The sequence below is a fragment of the Strix aluco genome, chromosome 16 (assembly GCF_031877795.1).
Source record: "Strix aluco isolate bStrAlu1 chromosome 16, bStrAlu1.hap1, whole genome shotgun sequence".
Classification (NCBI taxonomy): Eukaryota; Metazoa; Chordata; class Aves; order Strigiformes; family Strigidae; genus Strix; species Strix aluco.
Window position 1 is genome coordinate 17,659,611 of NC_133946.1, and position 20,478 is coordinate 17,680,088.

Below are 20,478 nucleotides of genomic sequence, written 5' to 3' on the forward strand. Positions count from 1 at the left end.
ACAAAATTTCAAATGCTCTAACTCTAGCCCCATGCTGAGCTAAAACGACCACCCAAGGTCTCCTGCAAAATGCAGATGTTATTCCTCCCCCAGCCCAAGCTGTGGACGCGTGTCTCTCGCTGTGCTCCGCATGGCCAGTGAGTGGGGCCGCAGGCAGCCTCAGCACTATAATGTGTTTTCCTTCCTCTAACACCTGACAGTAGCATGGTCTCACCCACAACTCGGTTCAGTCACTGCATACTTTCCAAGGTGATACTAATCAAACAGATTAACATGTTTGCCTTTAATTTTACATTTTAGAAACAGCTGTTGAGCCACCTCAATGCCAGCAGTGCCTATTGCCAGCATTAGTGTCATTAGTAATCATTGCAGCTGTAATAGCACCATTATCTCCTGCTAAAAGGGTCACTGATGGCTCAGGACAGAGCTTCAGGGAAGCAAAAACAGGTCGGATGAAATGAGATGGAAACTGCAAACTGTTGCTTCTATCTTAACTTGCATAAAGGCCTGTGGATGCTACGTAGAGGGAAATTAATGTGCACAAGCAGCAAAAAATTTGGCTAGAGTGTCATCGAGGAGGTTGGGCTTGTGCTAGCTCTTGTGTCACTTGGGCTAATGTAAAGCATATAAATACGGGAAAGAGAGAATGGGGATATTACTACCACCCAAACAGTCTCCAACTCTCAGAGCAAACTTCTCTCCATCTCTTGCTGCCACTTCTTTGGGTAAGTCTGATTCATGCCCTTCTAGCTTCTACCTGTTTTGCAGAGCTGTTTTCTTAAGTTGATGTAGTGGTGGTGACAGGTGCTGGCTTGCTAGTCCAGGAAAATGAGGTCTCCTCAGGTCTTTGAGCACATTGTGCTGTTTTGGGGCCATCATCATAAATAACAGCCCCTTCTGACTTGGCAGCGAGGGGTTTTCCTCTGAAGGTGTCTGCTGATCTTGGCTCTCCTGGGCACATATGCTACAGGGCTCAGTGAGATAGTTCTTCCAGTCTAGTTTGGCTTTTTTGGGGGAAGACAGCAGGGAGGCCAGGACCGATGCGCACTTGTGGATGGGGAGAGTTCTGGTTATAATCGTTAGTCATTTTCTGTGATTTGCAAAGCCTGATGCAGAAAGCTTTCCTTCCCTCTCAAGCTAGGGCATCTTCAGAAGGTCCATCCGCTACTTTGGTCTCATTTTCATGCCAAAGGTGCTGAAGGACATAAGATAATTGATGACAACTTATTTCTTCCTCTTAGACTTCCCTGCGTCTCCTCTGCCTCTTAACCCTAGGCCTCACCCTGCCCACCATGGCTCTCTGGATTCGATCGCTGCCTCTCCTGGCCCTTCTTGCTCTTTCCAGCCCCGGGATCAGCCACGCAGCTGCCAACCAGCACCTCTGCGGCTCCCACTTGGTGGAGGCTCTCTACTTGGTGTGTGGAGAGAGGGGTTTCTTCTACTCCCCCAAAGCCCGCCGGGACATTGAGCAGCCTCTAGGTAAGTTAGGCTGACCGTGAATGCAGTTGTATGCTATGCGATGCAAAATGTAACAACTGCCTATCTTTGACAGTGACACAAGGAATGTCCTTGATGGGGAATGCCAGGAATACCTTTAACATACCAGGAGTGTCACATTGCCAATGAAAAGCTCTTCAGGTTAAAAAGGCAGATGGGAGGGCAGACAGGGAAAGAGGATTTATGAGGCAAAAGGAATTGTGCCTGAAAGCTCAAACTTGTCTATTTGTCTATTTCTTTGTGTGGCCATTACACCAGCCTGGGAGTGTTCATAGAAAATAAAGGTGGACGGAACCCAGGAAACCACCTTCTGCCGTAAGACAGGCTCAGTTGTCCCCATCCTATTCCTGACCCATGCTTGTCTAGTATGTTCATAAAAATCTCCAGTGAGAAAACTTCTTCTGCCTTCTGAAACTGCCTGTTCGCATGCTTAACTGACCTTCTTGCGTGTTTCTTCTCAATATCTAACCTGAACATCCCTTGCTGTAAATTATTTCTTGTCTTCTCCATAGTGGACATGGGGAAGAGTCTACTCCTTTCTTATTTATGGCTGCTTTTCAAAATATTGGAAGACTCTTCCCATGTCTAGTTTTAACCTGCTCTCAGCTAAATCCCCTCTGCACTCACCCCCTACCTTCTTAGGTCTCTGTCCATGCAAATTGTTCTGCATTTGGTCCACATCCTTACTGACTCCTGATGCCTGGAGAAGTGCACAAGACCCCTGCTGATGCCTTCCCAGTGCCAAATAAAGCGAGCAAACTGGAAGAACGATATTATATGTTTTTCACACCATGTTCCTGTCTACACAGGTGGTTTGCCTTTTTCAAAGCAGCACTGCAGTGTTTATTGGTAGTGATCACTGTCTGCCTTGGATGCCTTGGCCCTCCCTCAGGTGGATCAGCAGTCCCAGAAGGACCGCTACCACGGTTAAACCCTTGCCTTGGATGTGCAACGCAGTCTTCCTGCCTACCTTCAGCATCTTTCCCATTTCTTACTGAACAGCATCCCATCTTTTCAGTGTTTCTATAGTTTCAAAGGTAATTTTTAGTACTAATCTTGCCCTTCAAGAGGCTTGCAGCCCCCACAGCTTTATATCATCTCTTTTTTCATGGTGGTGAAATGCTGGTGGAGCTGCTTTTGTTCCCCTTCTTAGGACTCCTGGACCACTGACAAGTGCGAGAGCCAGGAGACAGGAGGATATGACCACCCTGCCTGCACACCCTGTGGTGCTGGGTCGCTGCCCCTGGTCCAGCACTTTGTGTCTGCATGGCAGTGCAGGTGGGATGAGGCAGTCCAGAGATCTGCCCTTCAGTGTGGTCTTTGTATCTAGATGGGGCCAGGACTTGTAATGCTCCAGGTGTAATGATGTCTCTCCTGGAGATGGGTACATGTAGCTCCTCTCAGCTTTGGCTCTTCTGTGAACCTAACAAGCACACTCCCTTTTCTGTCTTCCAAACAACTAATGGAGACTGTGAATAGATGAAGAAGAGACCCCTGTCAAATCCCAGCCATTTCAACCCTCTCATTTCAAGATGGACCATTACTTAACCTCCCCTGACTATGAGACACCTCTCCCACCATTTTTCTTCCCATCACACACTGGTTTCATTTGTATCCAACTCCTTCTCCTGCACATGTAACCATCCTGTGAAATAGTCTGAGAGGTCTTTGGAAGGTGAAGCAAGGTAATGTCACAGCAGAGGGTTTGCCATGGTTTGTTTTGAATAGCCAGCTGGGCGGTTAGTTGCTTCCTTCTCTGATTATTTATTTCTGAAGACCACCACGAATGGGTTGGAAGTTTCATTAGCCAAATTCTCTAAATACTGTACAGAGGATTTCATCAGGGCCAACCAGTTTGAAAGTATCTGAGGACTTTCTACCTCTTTTTCCAGGACTTTTGTCTGAGACACCATCTCTTTGTCACACAAGCTGGTTCTGTTTACAGTCTGCTCACAGCTGGCTTGAAGGATGAAGACAAGTAAATCACAGAACATTGACTAGCTATTTCCTCTTCTACTTAATGTTGGACTAAATCTTTCCTAGATTTTCCTCCTAGCACACTAGCATAATGATTTCTTGTTACTCTTGTGCCTCGTTCATTGCATCATGCTTTGGGGGCTTGGGGATTTTGCATCTTGTGCTGTACTTTCATATTGCCCTAGAAACCACATCTCATTCTCGCTTTCCAGGCATTTTCTTTTTGTTGTTAGCAGCTCTTTACTTCCTACAGGAAAAATCTCTGTTTTATTTGCCATTTTCTGTATTTTCATTGGGCAACTAAAACCTGAACAGTTTTGTCCATAAGTTTTCAAGTTCCCACCAGCAAACAAGACATTCTGTTGAGTTTTGTCTGTGTCCAAATACCCCAATTCATCATTTCTTCTCAAAACTCATCCCCAGCTGTGAACATGGACACACATGAACGCTTTTGCCATCGGCTTGAGGCTACATTCAGGCAGCCAACAGGAGCAGGCTGTTCAGGACCAGCTGGGAAATGCATCCAGCCCCAGGACTGGACTGTCCTTGCAATCCTGTGGACATCCCAGTTGTTTGCCCAGGCTCCCAGAAGAGTGGGTAACTGCCCAAGGGGGGCTGCAGTCCCAAGCAATTCATCTCTCTGGAGCAGACCAGCCCCTTTTCTCACCTTACTAGCCACTCACCCCAGGAAGGGTGCAGTGTTTCTCTTCTTCTCCACACACCTTCCTCAGTAAAGCCCCTGTATCCGTTTGTCCCTCACACTGCTGACATCCACTCAGCTTGGCTCCTTCTGAGCACCATATGATTATTCTGGGAGAGGAAACACAGAGCCTGAAGGTGCTACAAGCAGCACCAAACCAGGGAAACCTTTGCAACTTCCTCCCTATTTTCCAGCCAACTCTGGCTTAAAAATCTGGTGTCTGCAAAGGGGGTGTCTGCAGGGCTCAACAGCCAGGGCTGATGCTGTGTGATGTCCCACAATTTATCTTTTTCTTCCCTGGCAGTGAGCGGCCCCTTGCATGGCGAGGTAGGAGAGCTGCCTTTCCATCAGGAGGAGTTTGAGAAAGTGAAGCGAGGGATTGTTGAGCAATGCTGCCACAACACGTGCTCCCTCTACCAATTGGAAAACTACTGCAACTAGCAGCGATGCCAGCGGCAGGGAGCTCGTGGGCCACGGGTAGAAACACGCACTTATGCTACTGCACCTTCAAAACAATTGAATAAATATTGTGGATCTATTTGAAGGACTGTGCTGGTTTGTGCGTCCGTGTCTTGGGGAAGAGGCACTGATGTTTACTTTAGGGTGTTGTCATCCGTGCTCGGGTAAGGCAGTCTTAAAAGGTCCTGGGGCCACCCATCACTTCATACTACTCTTCTGCCATCCAAATGAACTTCCTGGGAGGAAGAGAGGAGGATTATGCAGTGCGGGAGTGGGTACGCAGAGCATCCAGTACCCTCAGTGCCCAGGGCACAAGGAGGAGAGGGCAGAGAGGTTTGAACAAGATTTCTCATTCTAGGGAAACATTACTGGGGAATATCTGTGGCAATGTCACGCTGATCAACTTCCTGCAGTTCACAGCCCAAATATAGCCAGGCAGCTGGGAGACCGAACTTCCTCAGCTGTGTAATGGAAACAGTTCAGATTAAGCAAAGAATTAAGTCACCTTTTAATTGTACCCAGAAAAATCGTGGATGACTGCCATGGCCAATTTAGAGAGTGTGTCCAGCTCCCCCTTCTTCATGTGGGAGGCCCAGGCAGAGCCCCTGCTGTGTGACGTGCTTGTCGTTCACAAGTATTTGACAAGTCACATGCAGAAAGCAGACTTCATCCAGAGGAGTTTTGAGTGTATTGTCCAAGAGCTGAGCATTTCAAGGCAGCATCCCTGCTCCTGTTGCAGCAAACCTCTTTCAAGTATCTGGCCCCAAATTTGCCACTTTCTGGGAGGAAAAGCTGCCATGGCAGTGCCAACTGGCTGGGGTGGCAGAGAGCATGGGGAAGGGTCACGTCCCCTCTGCTGAGGGACACCCGTGCCAGTGAAGTGGAAGCCATGCAGGAGATACCCGTGGGATGAGTGCAGCCTAGCAGAGGTGGCAGCAGTGGCTGGGGCTGCATTGTGCTGGTGGCAGATTTTGAAAGCTGGCCTGAGAGGAGGCTGTGGTTTTAACAGCCTCTTGTCCCAGACCTGATCTGACTGCCTCCATCAGAGCCGCACAGATGGAACCTGCCATCTCCTCCCTGCCAGGATGCATTGCTCCCACTCCTATCATGAGCACAAAACTGGCAAAACCACTGCAAACTGAAGGGCTGGAAAAGCAGCCGGAGGAGCTGCTGAGAAGAAGACACAGCCATAAAATAAAAAATCAGAAAGCATAAGTGATTCCCTGCAGTAACCCTCCATACGGGCTCCCTTAATGCATCCAAGAGCCCGTGACAGGGCCCCCTACTGCAGTTGCCACACCTGTGCTGCTCTGCTGGTGCTATTCCCCCTGATCACCCTTCCATCCCTCTCCATTGCCCCTTCTTCTGGGCCCTGTTGAATATTGCCAGCTTGTAACTGTGACAGGCAGACTTGGGCCAAGACCTTGTGGTTATGAAAGCATGGCAAGATATTTGCTGCTAAAGAATAGCAATTTCATCCTTCAGCCTGGCTCAGTTCTAGTTCTTGTGGCCATTAAATCTTTTTTTCAGCTTTCCTGTCAGTCCATCCCTGAGAGCCCTCCACTTTAGAACTCAGGAGGATGCTTAACTCATGACTTTTTCCAGGGTTTAGCCCCTTTGTATCACCACTAGCCTCAGGCTGAACAGGGAGAAAGTGGTTTGATCCACTCAAAGGTGAGGGTGAAGCTTCACATAATTTTTAGCTGGGACAATCCAAAGAGCCAGGAGCTATTACTCATGGTAAGGCCACCATCCTATTCAGGCACAAACAGAGTTCCAGCAATCCCATATATCCATCCACTCCAAGGAGATACCACCCTGATCCCAAAGGCAGAGTGTCGGGTCCACTTGCACAGTCTGGAGGGAAAGCACATCCAAGAGAAATGCTCCCCTCCACAGCTGAAAACCCAAGACTTGTTGGAGTCGCCTAGTCTTGTCCTGCATCACCTCGGACTGAGATCCTGCACTCAGCATCAGAGGTCCATGGAAAGCAAGTGAGCAGAGGAGCTTCTGAGACAAGACAGAGACTTTCTAGTACAAATCTGAGACTCCCATCTGTACCTACCTGACAAAATTGTATAGGTCTCCTGATGGGAAAAGTTGGAAGTATGAATACTGGAAGAGAAAGAGGTGGTGTAGGAGAAGCCTAGAGTGCCTGACTGCCAGACTGGTACAAGCACTTCTCCAAGTGCTGCATGGTGATGATGGAAACAGCAGGAAGAAGAGGGATATAGCCAAGTCTGTGGAGATACCTCTGGCTTCTCTAGGAATGGGGCACATGGGTCATGCCAAGGACAGGAGCAGACCAGAACGGTCTAGAGCCCTTACTTGTAATAATATCAGAGATGCTTCTTGCATTACAGAGATAACCTACACGTGTTCAGCACCAAAGGGACCAGCAGGCACTTGCAGCAAGGTTGAGCTCCCCGCAACAGAGCACGGGGTTCCTGTCTCCATGCCAGAGCTGATTATCTGCTGGCACTTCTGTCCAGGCAGCGATGCTCAGGCAGGGACAGCTCTTCAGAGATGCCCAGCTTGTTTCCTGCGTCCTTGCCATTGTTTGGTTTGCTTGTTTGTTTGTTTGCTTTTTCTGAATGCTCTCAATTAGGACTGGTTGGGAAATTGCAAATGCCACATTTTTTGCTGGAAAATGTTGATTCATCAAAATCGGCACTTCCCGCAGGACAGGACTGGTTTTAACAAAGCAGGATTCAAAGGGATGAAGGGACGCGGGAGGTTCAGGTACCCGCTCTGCAGGCATCAGAGCAGGGATTTCACCCCCTGTGCCTGATTGCCCAAGACCACATGCTAACCGCCAGGCTCTGGGCTACCCCGGGGTGGACTCATCTCCTGCTGCTGAAAAATTCCAGGAGGTTTCAGCAAACACAGTGGGAATTGTTTTGAAATCTTAAGATGGGGCAGGACATCCCCTCCTACCCAGCTCAAGATGCAGTCCAATATTTTCTCGGTAGTTTTGGAGGCTAGGTGAGATGGGGGTCTGGACACACTGGGGGCCCAGCTGGAGATTACCCAGGGCTGGAGGAAAAGAGAGAAGGATGAGGAGCAGAAAGAGGCCATGATGGATATTCCCCACCATTCCCCTGCCTTTGTGCCTTCTAGGAAAAGGAATCAGCAGGCCCCTTCGTGAAGGGAAGAGGAGGGAGTGTTGATCATCTAGGGTCAGGGATGGAGGGATGGCCCCACATCTGCTTTGGGGACCCCATCAGTCTGAGCTCTCTGCAGAGTACATGTGTAGCTGCCATTGCTCCCTTCCTCCCCAAAGCAAGAGCTGTCCTGGAGGTGTACAACATACGGAGAGCTACACCGCTCTCCGGGAGGTGCAGGAGAAAATACTGCATCAATTTAAATGCTGCAGAAAACCTTAAAAAAAAAGAAAAAAAGTCCTTATGAGTACACTTTGCTTTCCAGAACTGAAAATAACATGAAGGGCCAGCTCTTCACTTTTTAAAAGCTGCATCAAGGTGAAGACCAAAGAAGAACAAAGGTACTTTTTCCCCTTTTTTCTGGGACTCCAGGGAAGGAAGCCTGAAGGCAACCCTACGCACTTTCCACACAGGAGCACACGGCTCCTTGGCTTGTAAACGTGATGCTGCCAGCTTGCTGACCCTGTGCTGTGACAGGGCAGGCAGCTTTAGCCCCCTACCCCACCCAAACCTGAGGATGTGCAACAGCCCAGGGTGTCCTTAACTATGGTCCAGGATGGAATTTCTTTATAAAGGCCCCCTCAAATCCCTGTGCCTTTGCCCAGGCTATTCCCTGCTCTCAGATGTGCTTGGGAGATGCCAGATCTTAGGAATTCCTGCAGAAGTGACTCATGGACAGGGAATGCTGCATCCATTGACCTCCCTCTCCGCTCCTCCTCCTGCTGGGCTTTGCATTGTGATCCTTGGGAAGCAAATGCATCCAGCCCCCTTTATTCTGACTCAGCAGTTGCTTTGAAGTGATTTTTGCGGTAGCGGTGGGGCATCATGCCCGGCTAAAATATCTTGGCTCTGCTAGTCTTGCAGCAAACTTCCAGAGGTCTCATGCTCGTGGTGGAGGGCAATTTGAAGAGAATGCAAATAAAGGCTTGGGTTCATTCATGCTGCTTGAATAGAGAATTGAAAGCTGAGCCACGGAGGGGATTGCAAGACAAATTCTTCCGGCTAACGAGTTGTTAACATTGCCTAGAAAAGAAAGGACCAACATTGTCCCTGTTTACCCTGTGTCTGAACCCTTACTTAAAAGGGGTCTGCTCCAGTTTTCGGGAAAGGGGAGCGATGTGCACAGAAATAGGAATGGAGGGGAGTTGCTTGCGGGGCACCAACCAGCACCTGGGGGCTGGGTGACAGACCATGTCCTCCGGGCTGCTGGATGGGCTGTGCTGCTCCAGCTTATCTGGAGAGGAAGGGAAGGTTGCCACTTTCCCGGAGCTAATCTGACTGTATTATTTCCTTTTCCGGGAAGCCACAGATAGAAGAACGCGTCTATTACCCTGGGAACTCACAGATTCACTTTATATAAGAAATAGCCAGGCTATATGCTGGGATTTTTTTTTTTAACCATCCTAACAGCTTTGTAGGAAATGTTAAACCTGCTTACAGCCTCTCTCCTTATCTACAGTGTGATTCCTTAATAACTGACTTGCAGCGATGACTTGAGTTGGAAAACATGCACTGAGCAGATTCAGTGTTAACGCCCCAAATGCCCTCTGATTTAGACTGACCTCACCAAAGACACCTATTTTGAACAAAAAATAGCCCTCGTTCCTTCTCCTTTCACCCTGGGCAGGAAGAAAGCTTTAGGTCAGGCTATAAATTGATCTGGAAAGTCATTGCCAGCACATTGTCTCTGGGTGAATTATTCCTGCGTGCCATGGGGAGGAAGGAGGCCGTTTTTTTCCGAGCCCAATGCCAGGCTGGCTCTCGCATCCTCCCAGTCCTGTAGGGCAGAGCAGGCAGGAGCAGATCCGGGACAATAACGGGAAGTGAAGCAAAAGCCCGTAGGAGTGCACAAGGAAATGATCTGAGCCTCACTCCTTTCCCTCCATCCCCAGACAGCTTCAGGAGCAGCAGTGGGAGGTTGACGAACCATTTGGGCTCCTCCGACCTTCTTTCTGTTGCTGAAAGAGCCGGCCAAAATATGGTGCTTTTTTTCTGCCTGGTAAATGCCAGGATTTCCAGGATGCGCGTGGTTGCTCACACTGAAATTTCCCACAAAACGTTTTCAGATTTTGGAAGAAAATTAATAACAGAAATAAATTCAGCTTTTGATTTCCAGGTTGTTGTCATTTGGGCTTTGTAATGCTAGATTTTGGGGGTGGGTGTGTTTTACAGAACTGCCAACTTCTGAGATGTAACTTTTTGACAGAAAATAATGCGGCTTACTCTTTTCTAATCAGAAAACAGAAAAGGAAATATAAATGACACCACCCACCCTACATTGATGATAAACCATTCTGTGGAAGTTTCAATGGAAAAAAATTCTACCCTTTTTTCCACTTATCAGAAACCTCCTCCACTTCAGAGTCTGGGACCCAGCAGGGTCCTGGCTCTGCAGATGTGCCTGCTGGCAGATCTCGCACACCCAAGGTTCCAGCTTTTCCTACCTGGTATGGGAACATTTGCGGGGATTTCTAAAACTTATCCCAAATAAATACTGTCTTGTCCCCTGAGCTTCTGCTGATTTCAGTGGCAAGAGAGAAATCATGGTGAAACAGCTCAAGACCCGTAAAAGCACACCCAGGGCGCAAACTGCCGCGTGCTCCTCTCCCGCTTCTGAAATTGCTTTCTCAGTCACTTTTTAAATGTCTGCAACCTAAGACTGGCCACATTTTTCCAAATGCTGACACCTTGTCCTGAAACAATGAATTTCAACCCCAAATGAGGGAAAACTCTGACCCCACAGAGTTCTGATGAAATGTAGACAGGTTATTTTTCAGTCCTTGTCCCAGTGCAGGTGTTACAAGGCAGGTGTCCATAGTACCTCACTGTGTACCCACATGTGTTTTGGCTGACTGAAGCATTGGGGGTGAGGAAGCAGCAGCGAGGAGGGGATGAGGTTGCCTTCTGGCTTATGCAGCCATGTTGGGGTTGGGGAGGGGGCACCTGGTTTATGCCAAGGAGGTGGGAGGACCGCCAAAGGCTGCAGCCCCTCTTGGAAAGTGCTCCTCCAGCAGCTCCTTTGCTCCTGCAAGATCACTGACCTCACTCTGGGGACAGTGAGCGGCACCGAGCACTGATGTCATGCCCATTTTTCCTTTATGGTTTTGACTACAGAGCCCTGATGTCATTCTCGAGACGCTTGTCCTTAATCTTCACCCCGCAGAGCTGTGCACCCCATTTAAGAACATAGGACTGGGAGCAACTTTCAAGCCATTCGCCTTGGCCCTTGCTAACCTCACATCACTGTGCCTTCTTCATCTCCAAAAAGGCTTTTTACATCCTGATTTCTTCCTTTAGCCTGTGTGCAGTTTTAGTTTCTGGAACCTTTCCTGAAGAATTCATCCTCTCCTGTTGGGCTTCACAGTCCTCACAACCTGGAAAAGATCCTAAGGTTTCACATATCTGTTCAGAGCAAAGCAATTATCCGTGGCTCTGTCACCCAAATAGGGCACCACAAAAATGCTGGGAATCTGTTAAAGCCAGATTCCTGCGACGGCTTTGCCTTGTCCTGCAGTCCCAGCTGCTGCCAGGGGATGGAGCGCAGGGCAGCCCGCAGCTGGATCCGGCACCCCTGCCTGCAGCTGCCTGGCAGCACCGTCTAGGGCAGGGCAAGGTGGCATGGGCACCGGGGACCCCCCCAGAATAGAGGGGAAACATTAATAAACACAGACCGTGCCAAGTGTTGGAGAAAAACTCGCTGGAGATGTGATGCTGGCGTAAGACTTTGCACCAAGGCCATGGGACCAAGCAAACTGCCCGTCGACCCACGGGTGGCTCCAGACAGTTATGCCAGCCCTCGCTGGCGTGGCCAGTGACCTGGGGTGATGGCGAGTTGGGTGGCTGCTGCTCTTGCTCTGGTCTCTGTTTAAAGGTGGTATCTCTCCAAGAAGGATTTTGGTTGTCTTTCTGAACCTCTGGGCTCTTGAAGCCAGGACCTCCAGCCCGGATCTCACACCCCAGGACACCCTCACCACCGGTTCACTTGCCACCCTGCCATGGACCTGTCTGCCGTATTCTCTGGGGAAACCTTACCTGCCCAATATTTTCTCTGATGCAGCATGTACCTATGGAGCGCTTTGGGATGGATGGGCATGTGGTTTTGAGCCTGAAATCCCCTTTTGAGCAGACCTAGGTTTAGGTCCTGTGATAACATCCTGCCCCAAAGAGCTTGTGCTGTGCAACTAACCCCTGAGCTCTTCTGGCTTGCCCTGGCAATGAAGGACTGCCAGAGCATAGATATATATCTTGAATATAGACATTAATGTTTCAAACTAAGCTGGGATGTCTCCCCACCCAGCATTACCACAGGGCTGGTGCTCAAATCCTCACTCTCGCCCTGCTCACAAGGCATTTCACGGCATCTCTGTCCTCCTCCTCAGCCTTGACACAGCTTTGATGAGCTATCGTGCCGATGGGGATAGCCATTACCCCGGCCGCATCTCCTCCTAGCGGGGCCGAGGCCCTGATGAGTGGTTATGAAATGATGTTGTAGCCAGCAGAGGGAGTGCCCAGGGCTCCAGCCGAGCACCGGGATGGCTTGGGAAGCACCAGGAAAATTTATTAAACCCTGGCTGGAGTGATAGGTGCTGAAACAAAGGTTTTCCCTGGCACAGCCACCAGCCTGGTGATGCTCAGCTGTGAGAGGATGGGTGAATGGATCTGCCATGACTCCCCTTGAAGACCTCAGGTACTGGGTGAGCCAGAGATGAGGATCCCCAGTGAGGGACACACTTGAGCCTCTTAGATTTGGGTCATTCTGCAATGCCTGCTCCAAGCTGTCAAGTGAAATTCCCCCATTAATTTAGCTCTGGTTTTGCGTTCTTACCAACTGAAGTCATTGCTGCAACTCAATTATTAAGGAATCACTCCTACAGCATTTTATATCCAAACCAATTTATCCCTCCATCCCAAATCAGCTCAGTCCTTGTGCCTCATGTCAGTGCTGGAGCCAGGAGGGACGCGGTGGGCTGGGAGCTGTGGGAAGCTTGGGCTCAGCTCTGCCCATCAGCAGAGCATTTCAGCCAGAGCTTCATTTGAATTTAGGCCAAACAGAGCAACACACAGCTAATTTGTGTTACTTTAGTGAAGTAAAGACTTAACATCTGTCAGTATCTGTAACAGCCTCTTACCTTAGGAAAAGGGTCTAAATTATTCTCCATGAAATGCCTCAGTGGTGGTGGCACTGCTCCACTCACATACAATAATAGAAATATAATTAGTTACCCAAATGCACACCAGCAAAGACTTGTGCCCAGTCCCCTCCTAACTGTGTGGATCCCCCAGGTTTTTAAAGGAAGGTTCTTCAAGCATCAATGGGCAATTTTGCAACTTGTCTGTAAGCAGATCAGTAACTAGAGAGAGTAATGTAACTAAGTCAGGTGTCTCTGGGATTGAGTTAGGACAAGCCCACCAGGGGATCCTGATGTGGATGAGATAAATATGTCATTAAATCACTTGCAGAGTGAGATTATGTAGGGAAAGCAGAGCACTGAGTGTTAGGAAGATGTGTATGGTGAGCACCACCACCGGCTGATTAACACCCCTTGCGAAGCCTATTGCAAGCCTGATAAAAGACAATGGGCCACATTTTCACAGCTAAATACATCAGGGATGAAAGGGAGCTGGGGGAAGAAGCAGAAAAGAGCAGCAGGAGTGACATGACCTGACCTGCCTCAAACCTGTCTTTCTACTGGAGAGCAAGGAAGCTCTCTCTACTTAACCAAAAAAAGTTTGAAAGAGACTTGGTGGGTGTGAGAAGAGTCCTCGTGGTGCACAGTGGCCAAAAGCCTTACGAGATTTAATGTCTGGAAGGCGAAGCTAAGCCCGTCTGGACTGGAGTGGTGTTTGGTGGGAAAGAGATAGCTACTCAGTGGGACAGTTCAGCTGGCGACACAAAAGATTTGCATCACTTGAATCAATGGAGGATGAAGCTTGTTCAGTGGGACCTGGTTGCTCACCCCAGCATCAGGTGCTGGCTCTGGGAGCAGCTGGGCACAGTTCTGGCCATGGCATGTAGAAAACCCCCCTTTCTTCACTCAAAACCTCTGTATGAGGCTTCCTATGTGCCTGATGCTCTTGCTGGTGCCTCAGACACATTGCCCCTCTTTCTGCTTCATCCCCTGAGAAGAAGGTGGGGGTGACTGTGAGTATTTACATGCTACAAAGAGGGGGTGTGGGAGGCACCCGGGAGTGATGCTGTTGTTGCGAGGGGCTCCTCTGCAGAGCAAAGCGATACACGGATGAGGGCAGAGCCAGGGGCAGTGAAGATTTCTGCTGGAAAACAACCCTGTTTTGCAGCCCATGCCCCCTCACAGCTGAGACGTGGCGGTGAACCCTGCCACCAGCTCAGGCAGCCTGCTGACGTTACTGTTCCCTTCCCAAAGCCAGGATCAAATGAGGAGAATAAATCCCTGGGAAGGAAAAGTTCCCTCCTCCCTCCACTTGCTCTCCAATTAATCTTCCTCGCAGTCAAGAGAAATCTCATGCAGCTTTGCAGCAGAAGACTCTCTCTGCCTCACCAACTATGTTGTGTGCTGTTAGCTGGTCCTAGCTTTTAGGTGGCAATGCCTTGACCTAGGACGGCCTGGTATTTCTAGTGTATAGCTACACAAAATAAAATCTGAGAGAAGACCCAGCACTTGGCTATGATGTGGGCGACTCCTTCAAAACCTGAGACTCTCTCACTCACAGCAAACCGGGACTGGGAGGCCTTCAGGAAGATGGGATGGCAAAAGCTGCGATGGGTTCAGTGAAGTAATAGGGAAAAAAAATCAGTACAAAATGGCTCAAGCAGTGATTTGTTTGGACTTCTGTTATGGTTAGCTCCAAATCAGCAAGCAGAACCAAGCTGTCATCAAATCCATTTTAGCTATGAGTAGCCCTCTCAAATCAGTCTTAGTCCATAATATCATCCACATGCGCTAATACAAACTCCCTTTGTGACAACACCCGATGCCTGGTGCAGAAGTGGCAGAAGACTTCATTCCCCAGGGATCTGGAACGATGCCTTTCCTCTTGGCTACCACACCGTGCCTCTGTAATAAAACCTGTGCTGCAAACCATTTTATCTGACTATTTCTGATTGCCAAAGAACGTACACTGTGGGCAGCCCAGCAGAGATGTGGGCACCAGTGTACGCGCCCTTCTTGGGCACTCGGCAGGGCACAGCGAGGTTCAATGCACCAGTGAAGGTCCTGCGGGAAACCTCTCACCAGGTCCCCTGACTTCATTTTAGGGCTGTCTTACCCTGCTCTGTTCGGGATCCTGGATGCACACTTTGCTTTCCCTCCCTGACAAAGTCACAAACTGCAGCAGGGCGACTGCAGAGCCCAGGAACAGCCCCTGGAAGGAAGCCCCGGGGGGAAGTGGTGGTCTGCCGGAGAGCCCCAGAGCAGCTCGTATTATAAAAAAAAAAGGCTGTGGTTGAGAGGTTATGTCCCCACAGCCTGCGCTGTGGCAAAGCTGGAGAAGAGGCAGGTGAGAAAGTAGCCACTGTTTGGGTAAAGGTGTGGCAGCGGTGCCTTCTCAGCCAGGCGCCGAACGCTGAAGCTGGCTGGAGCCCGGCCAGGTTAAACCGAGAGAAGTGCTCACACCCCACGGCCTGTTGTGTCTGGTCTGAGTGGCTCTTGCAGCCTCATGTTGGTGTCCTCCACCTCCCACCCCACAGCTCTGGGAGTCCCCGTGCAGGGGCAGCCGGGTTTGGGATGCTGCTGCCTGTAAGGGAGCTCCATCTTCCCTCTGGGCTTAAGAGCTTGCAGTGCTCTTGCCCCTTGCACATGGTCTTTTAAAAGCATCACAGGATCAATCCTGGTGCTGGAAACTGGTGGGCAGAGAGAGGTAGGTCACAGGGGCTGGCATGTTTGGTAACCAGAGGCCACATGCCAGCAGCAGGGAGAAAAGCAATCCAGAAGGTGGGAACCACTGCCAAAACCCTCCAAGCATGGTGGAAATCACTTCTTCTGCCCCAGTCTTCTGTGGTCGGTTGTGCAAATCACACAGCCCACTTGCAAACTAGCACTGTTCCTTGGCTCTCACCTCCCCATGAGTTACCCATCGGCCAGGGCAGACCTTCCAAAGCAATTAGTGAAGCTCAGGGGCTGGTTTCCCATTTTATTGTGGGGTCCTGGGACTGATTTCTCTCCCAAGACCAGAACCTGGCTCCAGCCATTGCTATCCTGGCAGAATCGTGCCCAGAAAAGCACGCTTAATTAAAAGCCAAATGCCAACATCCCAAGCCAGTTGTTTAGACTAAAACGTTTTCAGAAAGGTTTTCAGAAAAAAAAAAAAAATCAGTCTGACTTAAATTCCACCCCCCTTCCCCAGGAGATTACTCCCTATCTGGTTGCCTCCCGAAGGTGGGAGCAAAGGCTTCGCAGTGAGTCATCTTTTACTTTGTATACCCCGACAGTGCTATTACTGCTTTCATGTGGGTCTCCGGGAACGGCGAGGGCGGCGGTGGGTGGGAGAAAGCGGCCGTGAAACAGGCATCAGCCACCGGAGGGGTTTTGTGCCCCGATTGCATTGCTGCATGTGGGAGGACCAGTGAGGCATCCCCAGAAATATTGCCCTCCCCAAGACGGTTCTGGCTTGGGGCAGGACCTGCTGCCCTACACGAGCGAGGTCTCAACAAGGAATTGGGATGGGAGCTCCTGAAGCACCCCAGTGACTCGGGCAAATATGAGATGATGCTCATGTAAGTTAATTAGGGAGTGACGGCAGTACTCAGCTTGCCCAAATAAGCCTGAAGCCCCTGGGCTGACTCACTGGAAACAGAGAGGTTCACCCAGAAAGGGATACCGAGGCAGCTCGTAAGGAGCAGCAGTTGCAGGCACTCATCACCTCTGATGACAGGAGCCCTGGAGTGGGACCCAGTGGGTCTGGCCTGAAATCATTCCCTAGCTCCAGCACTAAGGTTTCTTGGAGGGAAAGCAACTTTCCCCTAAAAGTCCCTTTTAGGGGATGCCTGCTATCCGTTGCTAGATTTTTCTCTCTCCTATATCACACGCAGAGACAAAGGAATTCATTCTATCTCTGGAAAACATCCTTTTCTTTTTTTTCCCTTTGGATTAGGTTAGTGGAGAAGAGGTTGTTCCAGTCTGGCACCTCTTGTGGTTACTGTGCTTGTTTTGACTAAAAAACACCCGTGTGATCTGTACATATTTGAAATGGTTGCCTTTAATGCAAAAAAGTCTAAACAAAAATCTATGCAACTTACTTCCAGGCAAAAACTATCTTCTTCTGCATGAAGATCTACCTGGTGAACCGAGATGGCTCAGCAAGACACCCACCTGGAAAAAGAAAGGGAGGAGTGGCAGGCAGATTTGAACCAGGGATGCAATTTCCATTGCTGTAATTACACTTGCTAATCATTAATCATGTCCAGGTATTTGCGTAGCTGCAGAGACTCACCGCAGCCACCTCTCATGACTAGGGATGCCCTCAGCTGGGGCCTGCAGAAGTCCAGAGCATTATTTCCACTAATTTTTGTGTTGTCTCATGGAACATTTTTTCATGCAGGTGTTTTAACTGCTCTCTGGCTACTGTGGCGTGAGCAGTGCGTCCTTGCGCTCAGCTTAGAGGCAGAGGGTGGGTTGCAGGGTGAGGGAGGGCCACGCACAGCACACAAGCAATGTTGCAGGGATGGAGGGGCCCCCTTCAGCTCGTAGGGGTCAAGGCATTAGGGGGTTGATCGTAGGGGCTGCATCCCTCGAGCTTCACCGGGAGCAAACTCACGGAGGGTTAGAAGCCCAGCGCCACAGGAGGCGGCTGACGGTGCGCGTATCCACGTATGGATTATGCAGGGAAAGGTTCGTGGGGGGTCTCCCCTGGCCATAGCGATATCTTGCATTACAGTTTTCTTTAAACTGTGGGGAAGTTGGATTAGGTGAGGAATTCCACAATTTCTTAGCTTTTCAAATAACATGTCTGCGATATCACCCGGTCTGACTCGTGTTCCCACCTGCCTTGGGAATTCAGTTAACCCTTTGCCTGTTGACTTCGGGGCTTGAACTGGGGCTTCATGGAGGGCCTTTCTGGAGCCTGTGATCCTCGGCTGATGAAGAGATGGGGACTCAAGTGGCACCACCAAAGTGGTGCCAGAAATAGGGGGTAGCATCTGAATCACCTGCCATTTGGCTCTACCTACTTAGCCAAGCACTCGCTTCCCCCTCAGCACAAAAATACATGTGTGCACACACACGCACGCCTGCACGTGCTATGCAAGCATACCAGCTGCTGTTTTGAAAAGCTACATGCATTTTTTTTTGGTGGGGGTTACCTTCCTATTAATCAGTAATTAGCTTAGCAGTCCCAAGGGTCCTACCCTGTGAGGTCTCCTGCTCCAGGAGTGCTGGGATCTCTACAAAACTCTTGGTTGTCCCACCAGAGCCTTTCTGGAGCACAATTGGCACCATAAGAAAGCTTGTCCCCCATCACACTGTATTGCATTGTATCTATTTGCCCTACAACACTACTTGGAGATGCCAACCCCATCTATACACCTGCCCTTGGAGGTTAAATAGCCCCGATGGCCAACAGAAGAAAGGAGAGATGATGCTTTCGAGGGTGCGTGGTCCCAGGTGGAGCCATGTGCAGAAAGCCCAAAGCCATCCCCGTGCACTTTCCTCTGTCCCTCCACGTGCTGTCCCCATGTGAGAGACCCTGGGAGCCTCCTGCCAGGACGAGCTGGTGACATCCCCAAGCCCACCCTGGCTGGGACCTGGCTCGGGGCGCAATCCCCACCTCAGCTGCCTCTGCTCTGCCAGCGCCGCACCACACTATCGCTGCGCTCAGTGGATTTTTCAGTGGCAGAGTATAAACATTTCTAGTGAAGTGCACTTAGTGTAAGTTGCTTTGCCAAGTGCTGTTGCCTCCCCTCCTTCGTTATGATTATGAGAGAGTGTTTTGTTTAAGTGAGAAAACAAATTACCCACACCTCCTACCTCCCTGTGGGCATCCATCACCCGCAGCAAGGGCAGCATGGTCTGGAGGGGATGGTGGCAGCACAGGTGGGCGCAGGGCATCCCTGTGCCACCCGCTTCAGGAATGGGCATGAGGGGAGGGTGCAAGCAGCGGGGGCTTTATGCAAACTCCCGTATGCCCACTGCCAGCTGTAGGTGTAGAAAGTCCCAGTCCCTAAGGGAACGAGGCAATGGGGGACAGATTTATTCCTGCCCCGAGCTGATGGGTGGAGATGCAAACCAGAGGGAACTTAAGTGACTTGCCCAAGGTGATGTGTGGACGCAGTGGCGGAGGAGGGCTGCACCTGGGGCACGGGAGCCCTGTGTGAGCCCCACGCTGCCCCTTCTTCCCACGTCCACCGCTGCCTGCCTGTGGGACCTCAGCCCCACATCCTCCTTTGGGGTCTTCACTGCTCAGCTCAGAGCCGAGGGTACCAGTGGCTGGGCCCGGCAGCCCATTTATCCTGCCCAAAAAAGCTCCCAGCCTGAAGGAGTGATGGGGTGGCCCCTGCCCTGACTGGAAATTGGAGGTGGAGACAGGGTTCCCTGATAAGGGGTGAAGGCCTGGCTTGGGGGAGATGCTGCCACCCAACCCTCTGCCCAAAAACAATAAGAGCTGCAAACAAAGACCTGCACTGAAGCACAGCAGCGATGCAAAAAGAAAAAAAAAAAAAAAAAGAGGAAGAAACGCCTGAAAGATACATAGCTGGGATTCCTGAACCCCTCAGAGGTATTCGGGCTTAGCCAACAGGCTCGGGTTTTTTTTTCAAAGCCATTAATTACACAACAGAGACGTATCTGCACCACTCCACCTCTCCATGGCAAATAAGGGCCCCATGTATATTCCCCAAAATCCATCACCCTCTGTGTTCAGTGCCATTGCCTCTCTCAGGCACTTGGAAAAATAACCCATTGCAGGGTGATATTTCCAGCTGGCACTTGTGTCTGATTTTCTGCAGAGTATTGAACGGGCACTCAAAGCACGCGCCTCCAAAGGGCACGTCTGAAATACATGAGCTGCATCAGTAGCGAACGCTGGAGGATGTGGCAGAGGGTTGGAAATACCGCCCCTCTCACCTGGGCAGCTTTGCTGAGCGAGCCGACTGCGCGACAAGGCCAAGGGAAAGCTCTCCAGGAAGCTGCACCAAGGAAAAATCAATGCAAGGACTGCATCCACCTCCGGCACGGCCCATCGCAGGCATTGCCACCAGCCCCTCAGTGACATCTGCTCTGTTGAAGCTGCTGGAGAGGACCCCAGCAACAACCACTGTGTCTCTTTTTTTGAGGAAGAAGAATTTATTAAGAGCTCGCCTGCTTTCACTCATGAATCCAGCAACATGCAACCAGGCTGACCTGTTCGTACTGATGCTCCCAGGGGCAGGATAAAGCATTTTTAAGGGTGAACCCTGAGTTTTCCAAGTGAGGGCAGAGAGAAGAGCGTGTGAGGGTCCCGTGCTGGGGGGTGAGACACAGACACCCTTAGAGGGCCTCCATCCTGCAAGGGTGGGTGGCACCCTTGCAGCCCACCTTCCCACTGCTCAGCTCCTCCCCGGCGGACATGAGGATGCCTGCTACTAGTGCTGCCTTCCCAGCGCATCCTCATCAGGCTGTCCCTGCAGGGACATGGCTATGGGGCACAGTCTGCACCCCAAAGAGCTTCTAGTCCAAAGGGTTTCCCACCACTTCCCGCAACGTGTTTTGACTCAGAGCTTGCGCCGTAGAT

At 50.3% G+C, this 20,478-nt stretch overlaps 1 protein-coding gene across 2 annotated transcripts; it reads left to right on the plus strand.

Annotated features, from left to right (window-relative positions):
* The first annotated feature begins 646 nt into the window (after positions 1–646).
* Positions 647–4,615, plus strand: INS (insulin). Of its 2 annotated transcripts, none has more exons than XM_074842484.1 (3): positions 647–725; positions 1,276–1,479; positions 4,479–4,615. In XM_074842484.1, exons 1-3 carry the CDS (start codon positions 647–649, stop codon positions 4,613–4,615), a joined length of 420 nt encoding a protein of 139 aa, XP_074698585.1. The 2 variants fall into 2 exon arrangements, with proteins under 2 accessions (XP_074698585.1, XP_074698586.1); XM_074842485.1 differs by having other exon boundaries at positions 691–719; positions 1,271–1,479.
* The last annotated feature ends 15,863 nt before the right edge of the window (positions 4,616–20,478 follow it).

Bases quoted from the DNA above. Each gene is read 5' to 3' on its own strand.
- INS (XM_074842484.1), top strand. From the start codon at position 647: ATGGGGATATTACTACCACCCAAACAGTCTCCAACTCTCAGAGCAAAC. The intron at 726-1,275 runs GTAAGTCTGATT...TCTTAACCCTAG, and splicing joins TCTTGCTGCCACTTCTTTGG to GCCTCACCCTGCCCACCATG. The intron at 1,480-4,478 runs GTAAGTTAGGCT...CTTCCCTGGCAG, and splicing joins GGACATTGAGCAGCCTCTAG to TGAGCGGCCCCTTGCATGGC.